This window comes from Passer montanus, unplaced genomic scaffold (assembly GCF_014805655.1).
Source record: "Passer montanus isolate IOZ18808 unplaced genomic scaffold, ASM1480565v1 scaffold19, whole genome shotgun sequence".
Classification (NCBI taxonomy): Eukaryota; Metazoa; Chordata; class Aves; order Passeriformes; family Passeridae; genus Passer; species Passer montanus.
Window position 1 is genome coordinate 13,744,338 of NW_024366480.1, and position 22,733 is coordinate 13,767,070.

Sequence of the window (22,733 nt, forward strand, 5' to 3'; positions counted from 1 at the left end):
GGGCTGCGCGGCAGGGCCGCGGCGGGTCATGGCCCGGCTGTAGGCAGGCAGCGCTCCGCTCCCGGCGGCAGCCCCGCCGCGCCCCCCGCGTCCTATGAGAGCCGCCCCGGCGCCAAGATGAAAGGTAGGGACGGGAGCGGGGCGCTCCGCCGCCCGCACACGTGCACCGGGATCGGCGGCGTGCGGGAGCGCTGTGCGGGATCAGCGCCCGCAGCTCTGCCAGGGAACACTGCGGGCAGGGCGCTCCGGGGACGGTGCCCGCGGGATGAGGCGAAGCCAGCAGCAGGGTGCTGGCGGGACACGGTGCGGGCAGGTGGCAGGCAGGGCAGAGCGGGGGTGGCACCGCGACCCCGGAGCGCGGGGTCTGCGCCGCCGTGTGTGGGTCAGTGCCGGTCCGGCAGCGGGATGTCCCTGTGAGTGCGGGAGCGTGTCGCCGCATGCGTGCTCTCCCCCCAGCACGGTTTCTCTCGGCACCCAACTTTTATCTTCCCCCTCGCCGGTGCCCCGAGAAGAAGAGTTGTGTTTATGCCTGGTTGATTTGTTTATTTTTTGCCAGCGTTTTGCGATGTTCTCGGTGTTGCTTCTAAACATCTGGCAGTGATTAGGTGCCAGTAGAAGCTTAACTGGCTTGTGAAATGTATTTGGCGTATTTCTCCTCTGCATCCACCGACTGGAAAATTTTTGGTCTTTACTTTGCATCCGTTCAAATTGAAACTTTGTTTCTTTTCCTTTTTCTCTCTTTTCCTCCCTTCCTCCTCTTTTTTGTTTTAAATGGGTGAAACATTTGACCCTGTCCTACATAGCTGCGACTGAGAGGTATCACATACTTTAAAATGAAATAAAGAAGCGGATTGCCAAATTGCTACTCCGTAACCCGCTGAAGATATATCGGGGGTGCAAGAAAGCCTTCTGTTTATGAAATTGATAGCCTTACAGCAAAAGGCAGAGGCTTTACACATTGGGGAATACTTACAATGAAAACATCAAAGGACATTATGGAAAGTTTAGGAGTTAGTTGGGATGTTGTGAGCATTAAATTCAGTTTTTCTTTAGACGCAAAAAATAAGTTTAAGGAAAAGACATACATATATGAAAATTGCTTTTGGGCACCACTGTGCCTGTTCTTGGACTGCAGAGTTTTATTCCAGATGCCAGGAGGCCAGTAAACATCTTGATAGTTACACTGAGTTTCCAGAGCCTAGGACACCGAATGATGTTCTCATTTATTCACTTGCCAGAGTAGCTGCCTGAAGGGAGGAAAAACTTTTGGGGGCATTTATTTTGCAAGCCCACACACTGTTTAAGTTACTTCTGACACTGTGGCATGATGCCTCTCCAGGGCCATGCAACATATGACAAATAATGTATTTACAATGTTCTTTATTTATAGCCTGCTCGTGCCAAAAATTTTGTCATCAGCTTGTCATTATCAGCATAAGTGTAAGGGCAGGAACAAACCACACCAATGGGGATCTGGTAGTAGGTAGAACAAACCTGTTACCACTGAAACCCTTACACCCCATTCTTGGGAGTTTTGGGGAGAGGTGGGATGCAAAGGACCAGGGATGGGAATAAAATAAAATGCAACTTGTGTCTCCTTCCATTCTGCATTCTGCTTCCACTGCTCTTTGCAAAGCAGAGCAGTGGCATTCAAAGGGAGGATGTAATTCCTGCTCCTGGGAGCACTCACTGGTGCCCCACACCCCATCAAGAGGGAATGCTAGTCCTTACCATTTGGCTTCCCTAAGAGTGATCACAGCCATTTCATTTCTTTCCCTCAGAGAGTTACAGAATCAGTAATAAAACATGCAAAGAAGAACACTTGAATGACTGTGCTAATAGCAAAATAAAAGCATCAAACAAATAATGACATCAAGTGCTTCTGCCAGTGTTAGAGAAGTCAGAGAGTCAAAAACCAAATTTTGACTTGGTGATTTCCTTTTCTGGGTATGGACTTGGCTTTTCTTGTTTTTGCTTTAAACTTGATGGTAGTGATAATTGTAGGACTGTAGAACTTTGTATAGTTACACATTTTTCTCAATAAAAACAAAAAGATCTGTTGATTGCAGCTGTCTCTGTATCTACCCTCTCTAGAGAATGGAGGAATATCTAAATAATTACATCACTAAATATCTGTAAGGAATAAATTATATTTTCCATTGCTGGTGTTTGTAATGTGTTATGTTTTAAATCAGTAAAACAAATTGAAGTTTATGTTCAATATGCTCGCAGTTTTATTTCCAGCAAACAACACTGAACTCACAAACTTTGTCATATTTTTTAGCAATAATTCATGTGATTTATATAGGGATTTGTCTGCTTTAGGGTCAGATATATCTTTATCAAATGATACTTGTAAGTTGTAGTTATTTATTGGAGCATGGAGGAGCACTTGTTGCCTGGGAAACCAATGAAAACAGCTTCCTCATAGTCAAACACCACCACATGTTCAAAAACATTGGCCCTAATTTAAGACAGGGACAAGCATTGTTAAAACTGAGAGCTTCTTCCCATATAGCTGCAATATATTTTGTAATTGCTACTTTAAACTCTATCTGTAATCACTGCTGTAATGGCAGTGCTGGTCATAAGTATTTTCCTCTGAAATATGGATACTGTTTGGATAACCATATAATACTAATTCCCAAATTCAGGCGATGGCAAAGTCAAGGTGGTCATTTGGGACTATTGCTCCAGGATGACAGAGAAGCTCTTAATTAATGATGCTTAAAGTAGCTTAGCTGCTTCTTTTCATTCCTCTTCCTCCACCTCCTCCTCCCTCTCTGCCATCACAAGCACCTTGCAGTGTACCACTTGTATAGCAATGGTGCTGGAGGACAAATCATCTGGGATCCTGTGCTTGAGTGCTGGGGTGTGCTTGACAGCTGGAACGCGACCAAATAGATTCTGTCTCGTGCCGTTCCTCTCATTCAATACAAAAGGATGCACAGGGCAGAAACAGGTGTGGCCTCGGCTGTGTTCCACCAGAGTGAAGCCTGCAGTGCCTCGGGGTCAGCCTGGCCTGAACGCTGCCTTGCTCAGCCTCGACCCCTTTTCCTCAGAGGCGCTCAGGGCGCGCTGTGCTCCGTGCGCGGGAGGTGAGAGCGCACCGAGCTCCCACAGGACATGCCAGTTCAGCCCAGCCCAACTTTGCCTTACACACTGAACACTTCAGCAGGCAATTAACTAACATATCAGCCTGTATTGCTAAAATTGTCCCTTCTGAGGGACTTAGAGCCTGGATGTAATTTGCAAATAATGCCTACAATAGCAAAAGCTGACTGTGTATACAAGTTCACTTGTTCTTTCTTGACTACCTTGAAAAATTTTAAATAATCTATTTATATGATGGTTACCTTCTTGACAGGTTTTGTCTTTCTCTCAGTTTTGATGCCACTGCTAATTTTAAAGAATAAATGAATAAAAGTTATAATTTTGTAACACTGCAGAAAAGTCTCTCTCTCTCTCTTCTTTGTGTGCACAAAATCAAATGAACAGTCATCTGCAAATAGGTCTTTCCTGGATAGAAACTTCAAACGAAGAATTTTTTAAAAATCCAGTCCAGAGAATTTTGCAGAAGCCAGAAAGCATCTGAAAACCAAGGATTAGAAGCTGAGTGATCCAGTAACCTTTCCTTAGTCCATTTATAACAGAGCTTCTATGAATATAGTGACATAAACATGAAACATGTGCAGGAGGTCTGAGTGGTGTGTGTTGGACATGTCACAGGACCCTACAGCAGAAGTTCAAAGGCACGAGCAGTTATAATAAATGTGTGATAAAACACAGAACAAATCCTGAGCAACGCTACTATACAGTCAATGTGTGTCCTGAATTGATTGGTAGCACAGAGGATTTTAAAGATATAGATGAGAAAGATGCAAGTGTGTGTCAAAGCATGTTCTTATTAATGCAGAGGAAAACAGAGCTATGAAATTATAAGAGAAATTGCACAGATAGAAATATTACTATACAATCCCAAAGGACATTGAGCAGAATTAGCATATAAGCGATTTATGACAGGAGCATTTTCAGGAAGAACTTGTAATTGTTATTGCTTCAATTCTACTTTTCCCAGTCACACAGGACTAAGAATTGCAGAGACAAACCTCCCAATGAAGAAGGGAGTTGTTTAAAATCTCCTGTGACTTCTTTTTCTCCTACTTTGGATAACATAGATTCATTTTAGGCTGATTTTTCTACAGCTGAGGGCTGAACAGAGCCCTTTTTTTGTCACAACCACTAAACAGTTTACTTAGATCCACACGGAAAGACTGTTGTGCCCAGAGGTTCAGATACTTCTGGCTGCTAGGATAAGGAGGGAAAGGTAATCTTGCAGAGAGATAGAGCTGATCAGGCCTTGCAGAGATAAAACAGAGTAAAATAAAGAGAGCTGGGACAAATGTCAAGGATGAAAGCAGCTCAGTACTGCAAAGGATGCATACCCAGTTATCTTTAGCTTCACAAAACCTTCCTTATCCTGAGGTTCTGTATGTCAGAACAGAGAATGTCTCCTTCCAGCCCTCCCCCCTAGAAAGCAAAATAAAGACACTTTTTACAAGGCATGGAAAGTGAACCTGATCCTCCTCATAATGTGAGTGTGGTCTGTGCGAGTGAGGGAACAGCCTAAGATGAATTGTCTTTGGAGTTTGACTGCTTCCACCTAAAACTGCAATCCCTTTTGGTGCATAAATTTGAGGTGCAGACTGGGACATCACTGGGGAACAAAGTGAATGAGTTATGGGAGGTAATAGAGACATATGTTGTTAGGAATGTGCATGCCATTTTAATACCGCTGTTAATTGCCTCCTCTGACATACAGACTGGGAGGCACGATTTTTCAGTGCACTAATGAGAACATATCTGTTTGCTCTTAAATCATTATTCTGAAATACTATATGATTTAAACTTTTAACTTCTAAGGTTGGTCCTCCACACTATGCAGCTACTCCTGACCCCAGTACGGTAATGGGGCACTTATGGGCTAATAAGTTTTGTTCAAAACTCCCTATTTACTGTCTTCATCTTGTGCCTAAAAAGCAAAACTAGAGTGATTGTTGTTATACCTCTAAATTTCACAATCTTCTGTCTTTTTGTGTGTGTTCCTAATGTAAGTGCTCACATTTTTTGAGCACAGCAGTAGGGGAATAGATGAAGACCAAGATATTAAAGTGCATCCATTTGTCACGAGTATTGGTTTTGTTTGTTTTATGCATGTGTTAAGTGATGGGAGACACCATCCAAGTCATAGGATAGTACCAAGAGAGGATCTCTGATCTAGGACATTGCCTCTTTCAGTCACTAAGATAAGCAGATAAATTCCCAGATCAGCAGTCTCAGCTGGACAGAGCTGAGGAAAAGCCTCAGTTTTGCTGCCAGAATCCAAGCTCAAACAACATCCCAAAGGATGCTTTGGGATGCAGGGAGGTGGTCTCTCTTCCAGGACTGCCTCAGCTGAACCTCTGCCATGGCTGCCCTAAAGACCAGGTACTCTGCAAGTGCAGAATCCATGTAATCCCTGTCCAAAGGAGTTTGCTGTGTGACAAGTCAGACAAAGGAAGGGTTGGATAATATGGGCACAACACACTCAGCCAACAACAGTGACTATTAGTGTGGCATGTCAACTTGGGATCCTGTCAATTAGGAAGTGCTTTAAGTGTGGGGTAGGATTTTGTGAGGGAGGGGTTATCAAAACAGAGGCAGAGAGAGAGACTTGACTATGAAAAGGGCCTATAATGAAAAAGTAGTGGAGAAAGGCAGAACAAGAGGACAAGTGAAATAAAGCATCTGTGAAGAGAGCTGGAAATGAGCAGCCCATTAACACAAGCAGGAGACTGTCCAGAATAAAAGCTATGAAAACCAGTGGAAACCAATTAGACTGATGAAGTCATCAACATCTGAAGGCCACAGCTGCTTGCTGTGCTTCTGCTGGCTCCATTTCACCTCTAGGTCAGCACTTTGAATGTAGACCCAGTTAACAGTGAGCAGAAATGCATATAAATCTGGTGGCAGATCAAAAAGCTTTTGAAATGTGATATGAGAAAGATATTGGTGTTGCTGTTCTTGTCTGCCTGAGCAGTTGTTAATATTACAGAAACCTCACAAGTGGATGAGTTTTGCCTTGCAATGAAAGTGCTGAGATGGAGAGCACAGGCAGAAGCAGCTTTTTGACACTGCAAGTGGTCTCTCATGAAGGAGAGGCACTTGTTACACAGTTCTGAGTAGAGTTCTTCATCCATGCTGATGTGTTAAAGAGGGGAATATTGTAATTTTCAACTAATGGGCACAGCTTCTTTCCAAAAGGTACAAGTAAAAATCTCTCCTTGATAATATTAGAATAAGCTTTACAGAGTTTCACTGAGAAATAGCTCTAGAGCTCCCATTAAGTCAGCAGGAAAGGCAGGGCTCTAACCATTAAAGCCCTTTGAAAGATTTATTTTAGGGGAAACTCTTACACTGGATGTCATTTTTACTACAAATTAATCTTACAGACTAAGTTCCCAGCCTGGTTCTTAGCGCTAAGTTCTAATGTACTGTAATTTGAGTTTTCAGGGGGTTATAAAGGAACTTCTAAAATCTGAGGTGAAACTTGGCATGACAATTTTCAGCCCAGATGCTTCATTCTCTCCTGGAATAGATTTTCCCAGATTTTGAAATCAATGTAGAATATTGGTTTGTTTTCTTTATTTAAGACTTCAGGCGAGGTTTTTAAACAAGGACTTTGGATCCATGTTTGCAGCACACAAGTGCTCTCTAAATTATTGGATACCACGTGTCTGCAGCCACCATATGACCCAGCATCTCTAATGGTTCTGAGGTCTTGTTTGCCTCGTTAGTTAATTAGGTTTAAATGGCTGAGCAAGGTGTACTGTTAAAAGGAGACAGCTGGACACGTACATTAGCAGCTTTCTTTAACACCTTCCACATGCCAACAATGACACCCATGAAAGGAAGGGGCTAAAATGGAAACAACTTCTCTAAAATCACCTTGCACAAAAGGCTCCTCAGATCTGGTGCTGTGGTTTTATGCCCTGTATTGTCTCAGGGGCAGATTTAGCATCCATTTTGGCTCCAGGCCAGCTCTTTCTTACTTGACCTCAGAGTGACTCATAAGTGATCCATGATTAATTTATTTAAGGTTTAAGAACAAGAAATTAAACAGTTCTACTCCACAGATTTGCTTTGCCACTAGCAAATTAATCAAATGAGAGTCTAATTTGTTTTAGATTAAATGAATTCCCTCTGTTCGCTGCGCTAATCCCCAGCTGAACTGCCTTTTCATGATTCCCACTCCCTTGAAGCATTGTACTGTAACTTATTTAACTCTACAACTGTATTTACTAGAGGTGTTGCAGTAATACCTTATAACTGGAGGGCAAGTGGAATTTGGCTTTGGTGCTCAATAGGGCATGGATATTGCCAAAATAGCTCAAAGGGGTTTTTTTCACTTTTTTGGACCACAACTCTTACTTTTGCAGTGACTCCTTAAAAATTTGATGTATTGCTGTTCAGCCACAGTGAGACAGTGATTTGTAGCAGTTTGCTGTAAGCTCCCCATGACAATCTGTTCTAGCATCCAAGGAGGCTCTTGTAAACTCAATAAAACAGGAGATCTCTGGTGGCCCTTCCCTTACATGGTTAAATATAACTGGTTGCTCACATATGTTTCTATTCTGCCAAAAGTTCACTTTTTTTATGAACCTTCCTGCTGCCAGAGTTCTGTGCAAGTCAGTGGAATAAGAGACTAGATTGTCATGTTTCTTCACCTTTCTTATTCTGGATTTTGGTTCACAGCTGCGTGTCTTATAATTGAGTTAGGGCTGGTCTTCCCTGTACTAAAGAGTTAATTCTTGTGACCAGGACATAACAACAAATTCTACTTGATTGTCTGCTTTAAGGAGGAGTCTGCCCTTCATATTTTTCACCTATGAAAATAAGCCTTGCCTGCATATTAATGAAACAGAAATAATGTGTTCATTCCAGTCCCCTTTGTAACTGAGGACTGGATTTAAACTAAAGAAAAATCTTTCTAACTTAAGGCTTTCACAGTGTCCAACAAACCCCTCCTACACCAGTTGCAGCCTCACTCAAGTGTGGGCACCGCTGATGTGAAAATGCAGAATTTCTATTTCTAAGATCAGTCACTGGTGCTCAAAGCTCATGAATTTCTGCCACAGCCTCACTCAAGTGTGGGCACTGCTGATGTGAAAATGCAGAATTTCTATTTCTAAGATCAGTGCAGAAAAGTCAAAGCTCATGAATTTCTGCCACAATTTCTGATATTGTCTTTAAACGCATAAGTCATTAAAACGTACCGGAGGTGTTCATAGTATTTGGCTTCTTACTTGGTGTATATTTTCTTAACCTCTGTAATTCATAACAGATCACATTTTCATAGTTTTCACTAGAAAAGCTGTTACCTTTTAAATGAAAACTTAGGTTCTCCTGTATTTTGCTGATTTGAAGATATCTGGAAGCTTTGAGATTTTTGTAGAACTTGTGGCAAAATTTTAATATTTCCAGCACTGAAACAGGGAGCTGAGGATCAACTTTCTGCTGCCTCCAGTGAGGACAATACTGCCCAACAGACATGGGAGGAGCAGGCTGGGTGCAGGGCTTTGCCTTGGGACTAAACTTTATAGGCTTGTTTGTCAGCTTAATTTTTAATATTTCAAACATAGACTTCTTCTGAGGTAGGAATTTCAACCCATCTTAGTCTCTTTTTCCAAAGTGTTGTAATTTCTGAATGTTTAGTCTAAGCTTGCTTCATTAATTTCCTCCATCTTTTTTTTTTTCCTTAAACTTGTTACATTACAGTTAATATTTTAAAGTACTATATTTGCACATGATTTCAGCAGAGTTTCGGTTGTCACTGAGAGAACATTGAACTTTGTCAAATATTTTTTATAGACTTCCCCTAAAATTACATTGACTGTCCCTTACAAGATTAACTCACAGAGATGATGTTTGAGATTTTACTGATCAGGAAGACAAATCACCACTTAACATAACTGTCCTTGCCCATCTCCACTTCTTTGTTTCAAATATCACAAGTGCTCTTCAAAATGAGGAGGTGAATGAATAATTATAATGTAACCAAAGCTTAAGGAAAAACCCCATCGCTAGAAAGAATAACATGCAGCATTGCAAATACTGAAAAGCATATATGCATATATATATATTTAAAAAGTATATGTGTGCATAGAAATGTATAATATGTACATATATAAACATGTTGCATATACTGAAATGGCCAAAGAAACAGAAATGTGATTAAAACTGTAAAAGCCAATGTTGTTGGTTTAAGCATGAAAAACAAGAAAACTAGGGAAGGAGCTGTCAGCCTGGGAGGAAGGACTTGGAGATGTGGTGTGGGATGAAGCTGCAGGATTTAAAGGTGGCCTGGCTGTTCACATGAGCTCCAGATCGGATAAGTCACGTTACACTCCTGAGAAACAAAGGAGGTGATTCTGTTGCAGCCTGATAGCAGGAGAGGGCAGGAAGCTAAGGTCTCTGGAGCTGTTATCTTATTTTGTGCAGCATTTTATCTTTTGTGCAAAAGGGGAAGATCTTTCCTGAGTAGCTCACTGCTGGGATGAGATGTTGGGTTTTGACTGTTTATGGTTTATTGGTATTTGTCACGTTTGGTTGGGGGGCCTTGTCTTCAGATAACATTTGGGACAATTGTGAGGGTTTGTTTGGCTTGGTTTTTTGAAGGTTTCTTTCTGTCTTCAAAACCAGGATGTGTTTGTTTTGCCTAAGGAGCATCTGCTGACTCTTCCACTTCTTAAGTGCACATCTGAATTGAGGGTCTAGCTAAAGATATGGACAGGAGTGCTGCTGGGAGTAAGCAAAATGTCTCTACCTGGTGAAGAATATGTTTTGAGCTGTTTAATCAATTGTGCTGTCTGAGTAAAGGGTGATGTTCTGCAAAATTATGCATTTCATGGACTCTGCTGCTGCTTCAGGCAAAGTCTCCTTCAGAGATTTCTCTGTGTGGCACTTCACAGGTCAGAAGGAAGAACAAGTCTGATTTCCTGCTGGATACATGCACACAAATCTTTTGCTTTGTTGAGCCTGGATGCAGACTGTATCTTTGCCCCCTTTGAATTTATCCCCCCAAGGCTCTGTGCTGTCCCAAGTTAGCTGTGGCACCAGTTAGCCCAACTTCGTGATGCAGAGCAGCCCAGTCATGTGCAGTAAGTTTGTGGACAAAAAGATCTAACTAAACACGGACTTCTCACTCCATCACACATATTTATCTGCTTTCAGCTAGTTAGCCCAACTTCGTGATGCAGAGCAGCCCAGTCATGTGCAGTAAGTCTGTGGACAAAAAAGATCTAACTAAACACAGACTTCTCACTCCATCACACGTATTTATCTGCTTTCAGCCTGCTTTTCCTCCACCAGGCATTAAATGTTCCCTCTGGGAAATACAGAGGCGGGAGAAGAGCAGCCTGGGCTGTGCTGTCCTCCTAGCAGTTGATGCAGAGGTTGATGCTGGTGACAAGGCAGAGCTTTTGCCTTTCCTGGCTCAGCAGAATGAAGGGTTGCTTGGTGGAAGGAGGCTGAACACATGAACTCAAACATATTCTTTTTTTAAAAAAAGTCATGGGTGTATTTTTTTTGCTGATGCCAGTCTTTTCCTTTGCTGACGGAAGGAAATGGAGAGAAAATAACCTTGTGATTATTAGCATACTACTGCTTGCTTGTAAAGATGAGAATAAAAGGCAAGATGGAATCATCAAATGATAGAAGATCCTCAGTTGGAAGGGACCCTCAAGGATCATCAAATCCATCTCCTGTCCCTGCACAGGCCAGCCCCTGGAAGGGACCCTCAAGGATCATCAAATCCAGCTCCTGTCCCTGCACAGGCCAGCCCTAAGAATCACACAATGTATGTGAACACATTGTCCTAACACTTCTAGAACTCAGGCAGGCTGTGACCACTTCCCTGGGGAGCCTGATATTCTCCTAAAGCCAACCTAAACCTCCCCACAACTTCCCTTCCCCCAGCTCCCATTATCAGTGTTTGTCCCTCCACTTCCCCTCACAAGGAAGTTGTAGATTGTCGCGAGGTGTCCCCACAGTCTCCTCTTTATCAGGCTGAGCAAACCAAGTGACCTCAGCCATTCCCCTATAGACCTTTCACAATCTTCACCACCTCAGTTTTTATTTTTCTCATCTGAGTTTCTAGTTCTGTTTCCCATGTTTTATCGGATCTGAGATTTTCAGGCCAAGATAGTGTGCATGGGAGGTGGTGGACGGATGGACAACCATCCCGTCTGACTCCTGTGGCCCAGGCAAGCTTGATCAGGTGGCACACTGGTGACAATTGTGGCTGTCATTGTGATGGGGGACATATCTGCTCTGGTCTGCACTTAGCTGGCCAAGCAGGCCTCAGGATGGCTGCCAGTGATAAATCTGCACTGTTTGTAATCTGGAGTTCTGCTGGGGATTCTCCCTGGGGGAAAGGCTCTGAATTGCCTTCTGAAATTGGAGACAGAGGTGGGATAGAAGCAGCAGAGGGGAAGAGCAGTAGCATGCCTAACAAACCAAGTCAACTTACATTACTTGGACATGCACCTGTAAAAACTTTTTCTCATCTTTTTCCAGTGGTAGTAGTAATAATCTGCTGCTGTGTCTTTCTTTCCCCAGACGACTTTGCAGAGGAGGAGGAGGTGCAGTCCTTCGGCTACAAGAGGTTTGGTAAGTGACCTTACCAAAAACAGTCTTTCAGCTTGCTTTTGCATAGTGCTTAGGGTAAATCAAACACTTGCAATGAAAATCTTTCTTGCTGGCAGCATCGGAACATACAAGTACAATCCCATCATCCACATCCAATGTCCTCCCAGAGGAAGGTGTGATGTTTAGACTTGGTTTATTTTCTTGGCAAACATAAGGCTTCCGAAATAGTTCTTTCATTAGGAAATTGAAGCACACACCTGAAGAGAAATGAATGTGCTGGCTGTGAAAAAAAGGGGCCATCCACTTATGTGTCCTGTGCCCAGCTCCAGCCTCCAGACTGATGTGCAGCAGAGTTTGTAGGTTTTCCCCAGAGTGGTTTCATGGCATCTCCTGTAGACATGGCTCAGTTGTACTGGCAGCTGAGCCACGACACAGGCTGTGCACTCCTCTCAAAGGAAAAGTATATGGTATGAATGCATTCTGATGTCAAAAATTATTAAAATGAGGTTGCTCACTTTCTTTCCTTTTTCCACTGTCCTCTTTTTTTTATGTTTGTTCACCCAAAATGGTTCACCCTTCTCATGCGAGGAGGGTAGTACCACACATCTGTGCACAGGGGTTAGCAGCCTTCAAGACCCCTGTTTTCAAGGCTCTTGTGATCTCTTTCTGTTGGGAAAACATTTCAGTCTCTGCAGTCAACAGTTTCACCCAGGGCAGGAGCATGCCTGTCCCTGTGGCAAGGGGAAGGTGACATGGTGGCCTCTGAGCTCCCAAAGTGCCAGCTCTGTCTTGGCACAGCAAAAGGGGCTATTCTTCAAAGCTGCTGGTGCCTTTTCACCTATAAACCATCAGAATAATAGTTCACCTCATTTTTCCTGTCCTGGGAAAGTAGCTGCAGCACGAGTCACTTTCAATGACCCCAGTTGGCAAGTGGATAGAAAAGGCAGGCTGAAAATAAAAATGAAAAGTAACTAAAAAATTCCTTCCATCCCAAAAGGAGAAGGGGGGAGACAGCATAAGGAGATGAGGATTTTGGAAGGTGAGGATCACACTCACATGACCTTTTCTACCCCCTGAACTACACCATTGCTCCCTGCTGTTGAGCTTTATTTTGGATAGATCAGCCAACCACAGAGCCACCATCTGTGGCTTGGAAAGTCTTCCATAAGGCTGCACACAGGGGTTTTTTTTCCTTTTTTGTTTGTTGTTTTCCTTTTGTTTGTTTCTTTTTTGTTGTTGTTGTTATGCATTAAGCTCTGGAATAGCAAAAAAGCAAAACAAATCTTGAGAAATAGGAAGAAATGCTAACTGTTCATTTCTGTCACCTCCAAATCGATAAAAAATATTGGTATTCATTAACAGCTATAAAAATAGGTTCCTTTGGTGTCATCCTCTACCTAGCTATCCCTGGTCAGCACTCTTGCAGTCAACAAGATTTTAGGGAGGCGTGAGTACTCCATTATCCTTACTGTCCCAATAGTAAATCCGCTGTTGTGACGTGATGGGATTTTTGCCTACTAACTTGCTGTCATTTTTTTCTTTCTTTCTCCTGGGTATTGTGATGCTACCAAGGTGAGTTATTTCTCCCCTTAGAAATACAGACCATTTCCAGAAATGGTGCTTGTGCTGTTGTGCTTGGTGGGGCAGCATGTAGAGAGGAGAGGACTTGCAGCCTGGAAGTGATAGGAGGAGATTTCACCACAAGAGGAGGAGTCAGGGTGGTTCCACCCTTAGGAACCACCCATAAGTGCCTTATGCCTCAGGAAAACAACATTGCTGTGGTCAGGAAGGTATCCCAAATATCTGCAGTACAGAAGAGCCTTGACTATAGGGGGAATGGGATCATGAAGCCATAGCATTGGCACTGGTGAGAACTGTGTAATTCAGTAGGGTGCCAATCCAAGGAGCCGCCTTTGTCCATACTATTTTGGAGCCCAAACTTCCTCCCATACTCTCCTGATCCAGCATCACAGGGCAGCTCGGGGAGGAGCTAGGCTGGCTTGGTTTCCACACCTCCCTGCACCAGCATAAATGCTCTTTGATGGTGCTCATGCTTTTATGTCCCTTAAAGGGTTTATTTCCCGTTCTTCAGAAAACCTGACTCAGTGAGTTCCCACCTCTACAGTCTCTGCTGCATTTCCAGGCAGCCTCTGAGCAGCCTCTGGAGAGAGCGGGAGCCTCATGCCTTCAGCAGGGCTGGCTGCTTCCTCACCTGGCTCTGGGTTCCCCCAGACAGAAAGGTGACCTGCACGACTTTTAAAGACTGCAAACTCAGTGGACAGCTGGGTCAGCATTTCAAGTGAAGCACCAGAGGTTGCTCTTGGGGCCAAAATGCAGCTGAGCTCCTGCCTGACCAATAGGAAGTGCTGTCTTGGTGTTCCCTCTTGGCCCTGTGTCCTTCCTGGTAAAAGAAAGCAATAAGGGGGAATCCCAAGGCAAGAACCTGCTCCAGATGGCAAGTTTTATTACACAAACCTTTATAAAAGGTAATTTTGAAAGAAGTGCTGTCTGTCTGCTGGCTGACACTCTAGAAATGCCAGCGCCGTTCTGTACAGCCTTTTGGTGTACAGGGATAAAAACAGTATTGGGGTTTTTGATTCAGGAGTCACAGTGCAAGAGCAGTTGTGTTAATATATTATGACTGGAGAAGTCTCTGTATACTCCATAGACATGAGACATAGCACATGGACCATGAGTCAAGTACCTTTGACTCCATCATTTGGAATTGGGAGGTCTTGTTTGGAGCAAAATGTTCTCTAAGGAGCAGAAGGCTAAAGTATAACTGGTTTAAAAAACGTGGCTAGCAGTCAGTCACTGCTGGCAGCTGGGAACATGTGCTGGTCAGCATTTGGCAGGCAAAGCCTTGACCAAGCTGCTTTCCTAGAGTTCAGCTGAGGAGTTTATTATTAGCTGCCTTGTTCCCAGAGCCTGTAGTTTGGTTCAAGGAAGGAAGAGATCAGCAGAAGGAGGGAAGGAGAGAGGCATTCTCCAGAAATTCTCATTTTGGGGAAGAAGTTTTTGAAAAGAGGACTGAATACGCACTGTCTTGAACCACTTCCCCTTTTTCTGAATCTTTCTGTCCTTCCTTCTCAAATAAGTTAATTTCTGAGAATTTGTCAAGCTACTGTATTTTTTAGTCAATAGAGCATTAACTGGTTGTAGTAAGCCAAACATACTAAGCATAACACACTAACATATTAAAGAATAATGAATACAGATGCAGACAACTCCTAGGAAAATATACATCAGATTTTTTTCTCCTTTGAGCTTGGGACAGATTTGCTGCAGGGGGTCAGTAAGGAAAACAGTCTTTCCAGCTCACTGATGGCTGTTTACTTCTTTTCAATGAATGCTGCAGATGTGCAGGGATGCTGCCAGAAGTTGCTCAGCTGCAATGCCTTCAGATTGCTGCACTGAAAAAAGTGAGGAAGTGTGTTTCTTATTCCAGTTACTTCATCTTCAATCCCATGTCTCAGGCTGTTTTAAAGTTATCTGCTCCAGATGGCAAGCTAAGCCTCTCCACTGGTTTTCTTCTATCAGATTGCCACCAATATTAACTCTTTCATCAATCAATGTCACTGATTTGTACCGCCTCAAGCACAAGTAACTTTGGGAAAGAATGAATGAGGAAAGGGCAAAACTTCCTTTCCAATATGATACAATTTGGGGATGCTAAATCTCAAGCATGAGAGCTAAGACTAGTTTCTAAATGGTAAGTTTCTAAATGGTAGACAGAAGGATAAGATCTCTTTCTGGCAGGGTTTGACTCTCTTTCTCTGAGATTCGGGCTCTGGGCATCTCCACAGGCAAGGGAATTGAAGGGATCAATTGGACTCCAAGGTAGAATATCTCATCTTCCTAACTCATGGCATTTTGAGGTAATAGATGTAGAATTCATTGTGCAATTTTTTCCTTTTGTTAATGTTTAAGAACTTAATATCTTCACTTTAATAATCTTTTAAGTAGAAATTTCCTGTTAAATTACTGATTGCATAATACGAAGCTACGGTACAATATGGAGTTGCTGAAAGCAGAGAAGATGGTCTTTGACTTGTGAAGCACACTTGTAGTGTTTTAGAAAGCAGACTTCAAATAAATGAGCTGAAAGCCCTGCTGATGAAGAGAAGCTTCCCAAGGAATCAGAAGATAGGACCAGTACACTATAGATAAGTGTGAGACTAAACAGCTTGTGCAAGATAATTACCCTTTGCCCTTGACAAACACAGCCAGAATTACAGACTGTGAGCCTGTTCTCCACAGAAACATCCATCTTGGCCACCTCCATGCTCTAGATAGTCAGTCAGGACACTCCTCACCATCACCTCCCCTCTTCCCTGCTGAGCTGTGAGTAGGGGACAGTCTCTCATGTCCCCAGGGAGGTCCAGTGCACACCAAGGCACTGATCCTCCAGCCTTCCCCACACCCCTTTGGTCAAGGGCTGCCAGGAAAGGAGGGATAAAAATTACCAGGGGGCCCCCTTAAGGAAAGCAGGTACTTCTTTAGGTATCTTTTGTAGGGTATATAAGATATGACTGGTTTAGGATGCCTCTTCCATGCAGTTACAACAATCTAGCTCCTAAGCATGATTCCAGGTGTAAGAATAAAGTCTAGGAATTTGTGGATCAGGAATGTGTGAATCATCCTGCCATGCAGTAATGAAATCTGCTATACTAAAAAAAGGTGAGGGGGAAAAATATGTTTAAAAACATATTTGTAACATAGGGGGTTTTTTTTCTTTGATGAGTGGCCTGGAAACAGCTGAACAAGATCCATTTAACTGTTTTCTTGTGGTGCACTTTTTATAGTATTTTGTACAGTAAGAAGTTATATATTCTTTCTCCACCTTTGATAACATATAACTAGGGAGTTTTAGGAATGTACAACTGATAAAAACATTATGAATGGGTTACAGAAAAAATGAAAACTTTAAGATACAAGGCTTTTTCTGAAAATGATTTTAAAAAATACAGGGGAGTTTGTGCCTATTAATAACTGTTCAAACATGATCAAAATTCATGGCTCAGAATTTTGTGACAGTTCAGGAACAGCATTTACTCATTAACACTCCACAGATGGAATAATTTTAGTCCTTGTCTCTGAATTAATCCAGGCCATTGTTTATACCTCTAATAACAAGCACCAAAACAATGTCTGGCATCAGCCTGGTGGTGTGCTGTATCCACACAAACCTTAAGCCCCTATGAAACAAAATGAATTCTAAGCTTTAGGAATTTGTCGACTTTTCTTTATGGTTTGTAAACGACCAGTGAGGGAATTCAGGTGCCACAACCACATACCTCCCTGGGCATTCTTTCACTTGTACGCCTGCAGTGTGTAATCATATGGCTTAATAAAAAGTCACAGGGTCACTCACACTCACAAAGCCAGAGGAAAGTCAGGCACTGTTGCTTCCAGTTCACTGATCTGGCCATATTTGACAGATGAGGATTTTGCCTGCGTGTGTCCTGGGGTATGAAATCCCCCCTGAATGGCGGTGCCCATGTGGCTGTTTATTTTAGGCCAAGAAATTTCATTTGAAATGACCCTTTTAATTGCCATGGCCAGTAAGATGGAAGGGGGTCGAGCCTTCCCTCTCCCAGGGTGAGCCCTGAGCAGCTGAGAGAATCCAGCACCCTCAGGGGTCCTGGGTTTGTGCTGGGGCTTCAGTCCCAGCATCAGGGGCTGCACAGGGAGGGACCACCTATGTATGGTTTCTTTGTCTTTCTTTTATTTTCCTGTAGATACTCCCAGTACTGGATCAGTTGTCAGGGAATTGAAGTCTCAATAAATAAATAAATAAATAAAGAATGCTGACATGTATTGCCATTGCAGAGAAATGTGCTCAGGAACTGTCAAGGTGCCTCTGTGCCACCAGTGTGTGTCTCTCTTCTGTCAGTACCTTCTGCCTTTTGCAATGTAGTGGCACATGTGATAAAGAGGATATCCAAACAACAAATTTGAAACCACCTGTCTTCATAAAGATAGAGAATAGTTGGTGGACCCTGAGAAATCCATCAGTGTCAGGCAGTAATAGCAAGATCCAAAAAGTTATCAGGTGCCCTGTGCTAACTTAGTCAGGAGCTGAAAGAGCTGAGACCCTCGGGTCTGTGGGTTTGAGGCTGCCCCTCTCCAACCTGTCCTGCTGTGCCTGGCTAAAGGCACTTCTAATCCAAGCCCATAAAGAGGCCTCTTAGCAGTGCCGTGGGGACTAAAGTCATTCCAGCTGTGTGTTGTTATGTAGGCAATCTATTTTCTCTTAGTTACGGGTTTTTCCTATTTAGTACAATTAAAATTCTTGACATGCTTCTTCATATATTGCATTTGCATGCTTGGAGCAATACCTGTTTGATCAATCTCTGTCTTTTACAGGGGTGAATTGAAAGGCAGTGTGGTCACCATGATGTGTGAATTTTGCTCTGTCTTTTTCATTAGAGCTATAAAATAGGTGTGTGGGCTGAACAGCACGTTGTATTTACGAGAGGAATGAAAAACATTGGCTACACTGTAAGCGACACCTGGGGATTTTGTTTTTATTTCCCTGTAAACTAGCTGGACAAATAATGATGTTTGGTAACATCAGCTTGCTGCCAGAACACCTAGGCTGCATTCTGGGCTGTTGAACTTTGTAGCAAAATTACCTGTGAAATTACTGTCTTGGAAGGAAACTGTGCACTGCGTTTTCAGCGCTTGGTGCCATTATGTTTCCATGCAAAAGAGTAACACAGGAAAACTGTGGCAGAAATTAAAACTTCAGATATGAAGCCATCACGAGATGGAAGGAAAAAATAATGGAAAATACACATTAATGGACTCTCCCAGCACGGCCGTGGGATTGTAGAATGCACCAGCATTACTCTTGAGCTCCTCTTAAGCTTTATTCCAAATACAAATCTGCATTTGTAGCCAGCTGCTACTACAGCCAGCTGAACTTTGTGCTTTCAAGTGCTCAAATGTCTGCAGTTATCTTTGGCTTTTCTGTACCTTCTTCATAATGATTTTATCTGAAAGTGACACAGGGACACTGGTCTTTCCATGAGAAAGGGAGTGCTGTATTCCCTTGAGGCTATTTTTTTGGATGAACCTAACAACACACACAAATTAAACACATACCTGTCATGTGCTGCTTACTTTGGTATCCTGAATTCTTTTTATTTCTTAGGAATTTCCTCAACCTGTGCTGTAGCTCTGTGCATGGTTGGTGCCTGGTTTTCCATGCTCCTGGGGGAGCCACTGCAGGGAAGGTGTGAAACTTAACCAGCTTCACCCAGACCTGAATGTGGCACCTGGACCTAGACCCAGACCTAAAAATCTCTGCTGTCCTCTACCATCACACTCAGCAGCCCTGAGCCTGGCCAGTGTCCTGGCAGGGTAACACTCTAAATGCAGCTACATCCTGTTGTTGTACTTGACAAATTTCTTAATAATTTTCAGAGAGAAAGTTTTCTGTCTGAAAATTGACTTCCACATGAAATCTGAATATAGGACTTAGGGTAGGAATCATATAATCTACTTTTAGGGATCTGTGGCAACTACCTCTTTAAAGACACCTGCCTAAAATAGCAAAAGCAAGGAAAAGCCAATGCTGCAGGAAAGGACTTCCATGCTGAGCAAGAGCATCACCATCCTCATAATTTCAAGTTACTACATATATAATATTGTCAACTCCAGATCTCTGTAATATGTCTTATATAAAAGCTGGGGAAAGCCTAAAGAAGCCTGTGAGACAGAATAGTATAAGGGGTAGCAGAAATGAAGAACGGGGTAAGTATTTTAAGATGATTTGTCCTGTTGCAGACACTAACAAGGAATCAGTATGCTTGCTGCTTTGCTAAGTCAAAACCAATCCAAACTCCACTGCACTGCACTACAGAAGATTAGCCAAAATAAAGCTTGGATTAAAATTTTATCCAGTCTCAATTAGCCTTCTGTATATGGGTAAACCTTAGGTGAAGCAGCCAAGAGCCAAGAAATTTCCATTTGTCCTGTTCCAGCCTGGGTTAAGTGAGTGGGCTGACACTCTGGAAAGTGGAGAGAGGTTGGGAGAGAGGTGTGAGTGGGAAGGAGTCTTGCTCAGTGCCCGTACCTGGCACGGACAGGAGCTGTGCAGTGGGTGTGTGGAGAGGTTTGTGTCCTGCAGACGCTTTTCAGCTCGGTCAGGAATGCATCTGGAAAATCCACCCACTCAGCCAGGGAGAGAGATTGATGCCTTAAATAAATAAGATGTGAATGTGGTTTTGTGATTCAGCTTGCGACTCTTAATAGAAGCAGCTGAACTTTCTGTAGTAGGTGGGGTGTGAGACCCAGGGATCCACTTCACTTCTGCCCAGCTGAGGCTTGTAAAGAGATTTTGTATTTGAAGCTCTGTGCAGTTGTGTTCAGGCCTTGCATAGCAGGACTTTCTGTCTTCTCTGGCAGCTGTTTCATAATGCCACAAAGAGGCAGAGCAGAATTGTTTTCCTTTAAGGATATCTGGGCATGAGGGTCTGCTTAACAGGCCTTCACTGCATATTTTTCAATACCTGAAATTTTAAATATTTGGAAAATATTTATTGATTTGCATTACATAACATGTGTCTGTGAGCTTGTTTTTCAAGATCTTGGTCAGGGAAGATGGAGAATTCTACCAAGTTTTATATTTTTAATTAGTCCAGGAATGGACATGGAAGCTTTTACCTTCCAGGCTTGTTATGATCAATATACTGTACATTTGGTAGTGCTCAATGGCAGAAAAAACCCTTCCCTTTTGTGTTCTTTTAGTGGGTGAAGGTATGATTTCAGACCATCTGTGTATGTAATGACAACCATTGACTGAAAGATTCCTTACATATATTTCTGCTTTATCATATGATAGGGGACAGTCTGGTTACAAGAAATAATAATACAAAGAGCCAAAAGATATTTTTCTTCCTTCTTCATTTGTTTCTAGAAGTTATTTGCTTCAGGTGGAAATCTGATGTATAATGCCCCACATAACTGGTGATTTCATTTTAAATCTGATCTGTGAGTCTCAAGTTGGGAGTGGGAGAGATCTTGTCTTTAATTAAGACTGCACAGTCTTCAGCCAATTAATCCAAACACACACTGTCCCCTTTTCAGCACAGCAGCTGTGCACAGCTAAACTCACTTGTCCCCAGAAGTTACCACACATCTCTTCTTGCATGCACAGATGTTTATATTTAAACCTGTGTGCTTTGTGTGAATACATCCAAACTGGATTTGGCTCAGTGTGTAGGACTACCTAACAGCACAACTTTAGAAACAGACATGTAGGACTAGATTGCATGTAGGTTCCATCTGGAAATTTGCACTCCAAACATTGTTTCCTAGGTTGGGAAAGCCAAAAATCTGAGAGGTGGTTCTTGTGCTCACTGTATTCCAAGGCCCCAGTCATAAGTCTTCTGGCTGCCTCAAACAAAGTAACTTTTCTCCTTGAGAAAACATGTTCCTTCTTGTTTAATGATACTACATGTTTAATCTCTTTTGCAAATTTATAAAACTAACCATGTGCAGATTTCAGTGCTATACAAAATTTCTTAATCTAGGTGCCTTGCAGAAAGCAGCAGCATAGCTCAATTATAAGGGAAGGCAAATAAACCAGCATCATGTTCTGCTCATTACACAGGAGCTGGAAAAACTTTCCAGGATATTGACAATTTTAATACTAATACGGGTTTAAATAGTTAATCAAGGTATGCTGAAATTAGGGGAAAACTTGGGGGACTCAAAGTAATGAGTTCGATATCTGTAAGGGTCTGAATCAGCTGAAATACTGCAGGAAGAAGAAGAAGAGTAAACATGTCTTCATTGTCTTTCTCTTGCCTCATCAAAGAGAACCAAAGTAAAGATCATTTTTCAGAGACCTGTCATTCAGCTCTCTGAGATCATCTCTGCTGGTCTCAGATCAGAACCATCCTTTCTGCAAGGTCCAAAGCAGCACATGAAGTCACATCTGTGAAAGATCTCTGTGATTTGTGTGGTGATCTCAGCTTGAGTTCATCATGGTTCAGAAAGCTGCAGGCTCTGTGGAGATGTTGGTTTGTGGTGCTGTGGTCTGCTTTTGCTTTTTAAGAGGTAATAGGAGCACGGCAGAGGTGGCTCCTGTCCTTTCCATGTTTAGCTGCACGTCTGTCCATTATTCCCCCTTCCCATATCAGCTAGGTCTGGAGTAGTCCAGCAGAAGGTAGAAAGCTCATTTCAGTACAGAGCCCATCAAGAGGAGGATGCAGGAGGGAAATGTGGTAGCTGCAGGAAATGCCTGCCCTTGTCAGAGGGCGATCGGCACCCCATAAACCCCGTAAACTTCACAGCTGCCTCTTGCTTCAGCAGGCCTTGACTCTGGGCCAGGAGCAGCTGAGACACAGCATGAGTTTGAACCCCTTTGCCCAGCGTGTGACCACCGTGCAGGCTGACCCACAGGACGGGAGGGTGCTGGCAGGGGCCCACCTCTGCAGCAATAGCCACATCTGCTCCTCTGCTGCAGCTCTGACTCCTGAGAAACTCGTGTTCTTGGCAAGCTGCTGTGTGAAACACAACATGGTGAAGCTGTTTTTATTCTCAGTTGTCTTGCAAAAGGTTACTGTGAGTAGTTCTGTGCTTTAATAAAAAGAAATAGAGCTGTGTTCTTCACAACAAGCCCTTTTTATTACAGCTGGTTTGAATAGCAATTGGCCTCTAATCATGTCTCCAATGGAAAGAAGACCCCTTATGAAAGCCTTTCATTTACTACAAAGAATGAACTTTCCCATGCATGAAACCAGATTACCAAAACAAACCCACCAAATAAGCAAAAGAGCTACCAAGAATTTGTATATGTCCAGTGGGTATTCAAGGTGACTTAGAAGACATTAAGTGGAAGTGTCTTTGTAAAAGGAAGCAGAACAGCTGACTGTGAAATTAAAAAGCATTTTACGTCAAAGGAATATTTAGATCACTGTAGCCTTCTTCATTTTGAGCTTGGCAATTGTGCTGATGTGGCACTATAATAATTTACTTTATTTTTCTCCCTTCTGGGAGGTTTCTAAAACAATATTTTTAAAAGAAAAATA

The 22,733-nt window shown here is 42.7% G+C and overlaps 1 protein-coding gene across 1 annotated transcript in view; it reads left to right on the forward strand.

Moving 5' to 3' along the window:
- Positions 1-6: 6 nt before the first annotated feature.
- The window catches only part of COLEC12 (collectin subfamily member 12), a 96,073-nt gene continuing 73,346 nt past the window's right edge, over positions 7-22,733 (forward strand). Inside the window, exons 1-2 of the mRNA XM_039706244.1 lie at positions 7-124; positions 11,659-11,709. Of these exons, the coding sequence (XP_039562178.1) occupies positions 118-124; positions 11,659-11,709 (58 nt within the window). The 5' untranslated portion in view covers positions 7-117. The remainder of the gene's footprint in view (positions 125-11,658; positions 11,710-22,733) is intronic.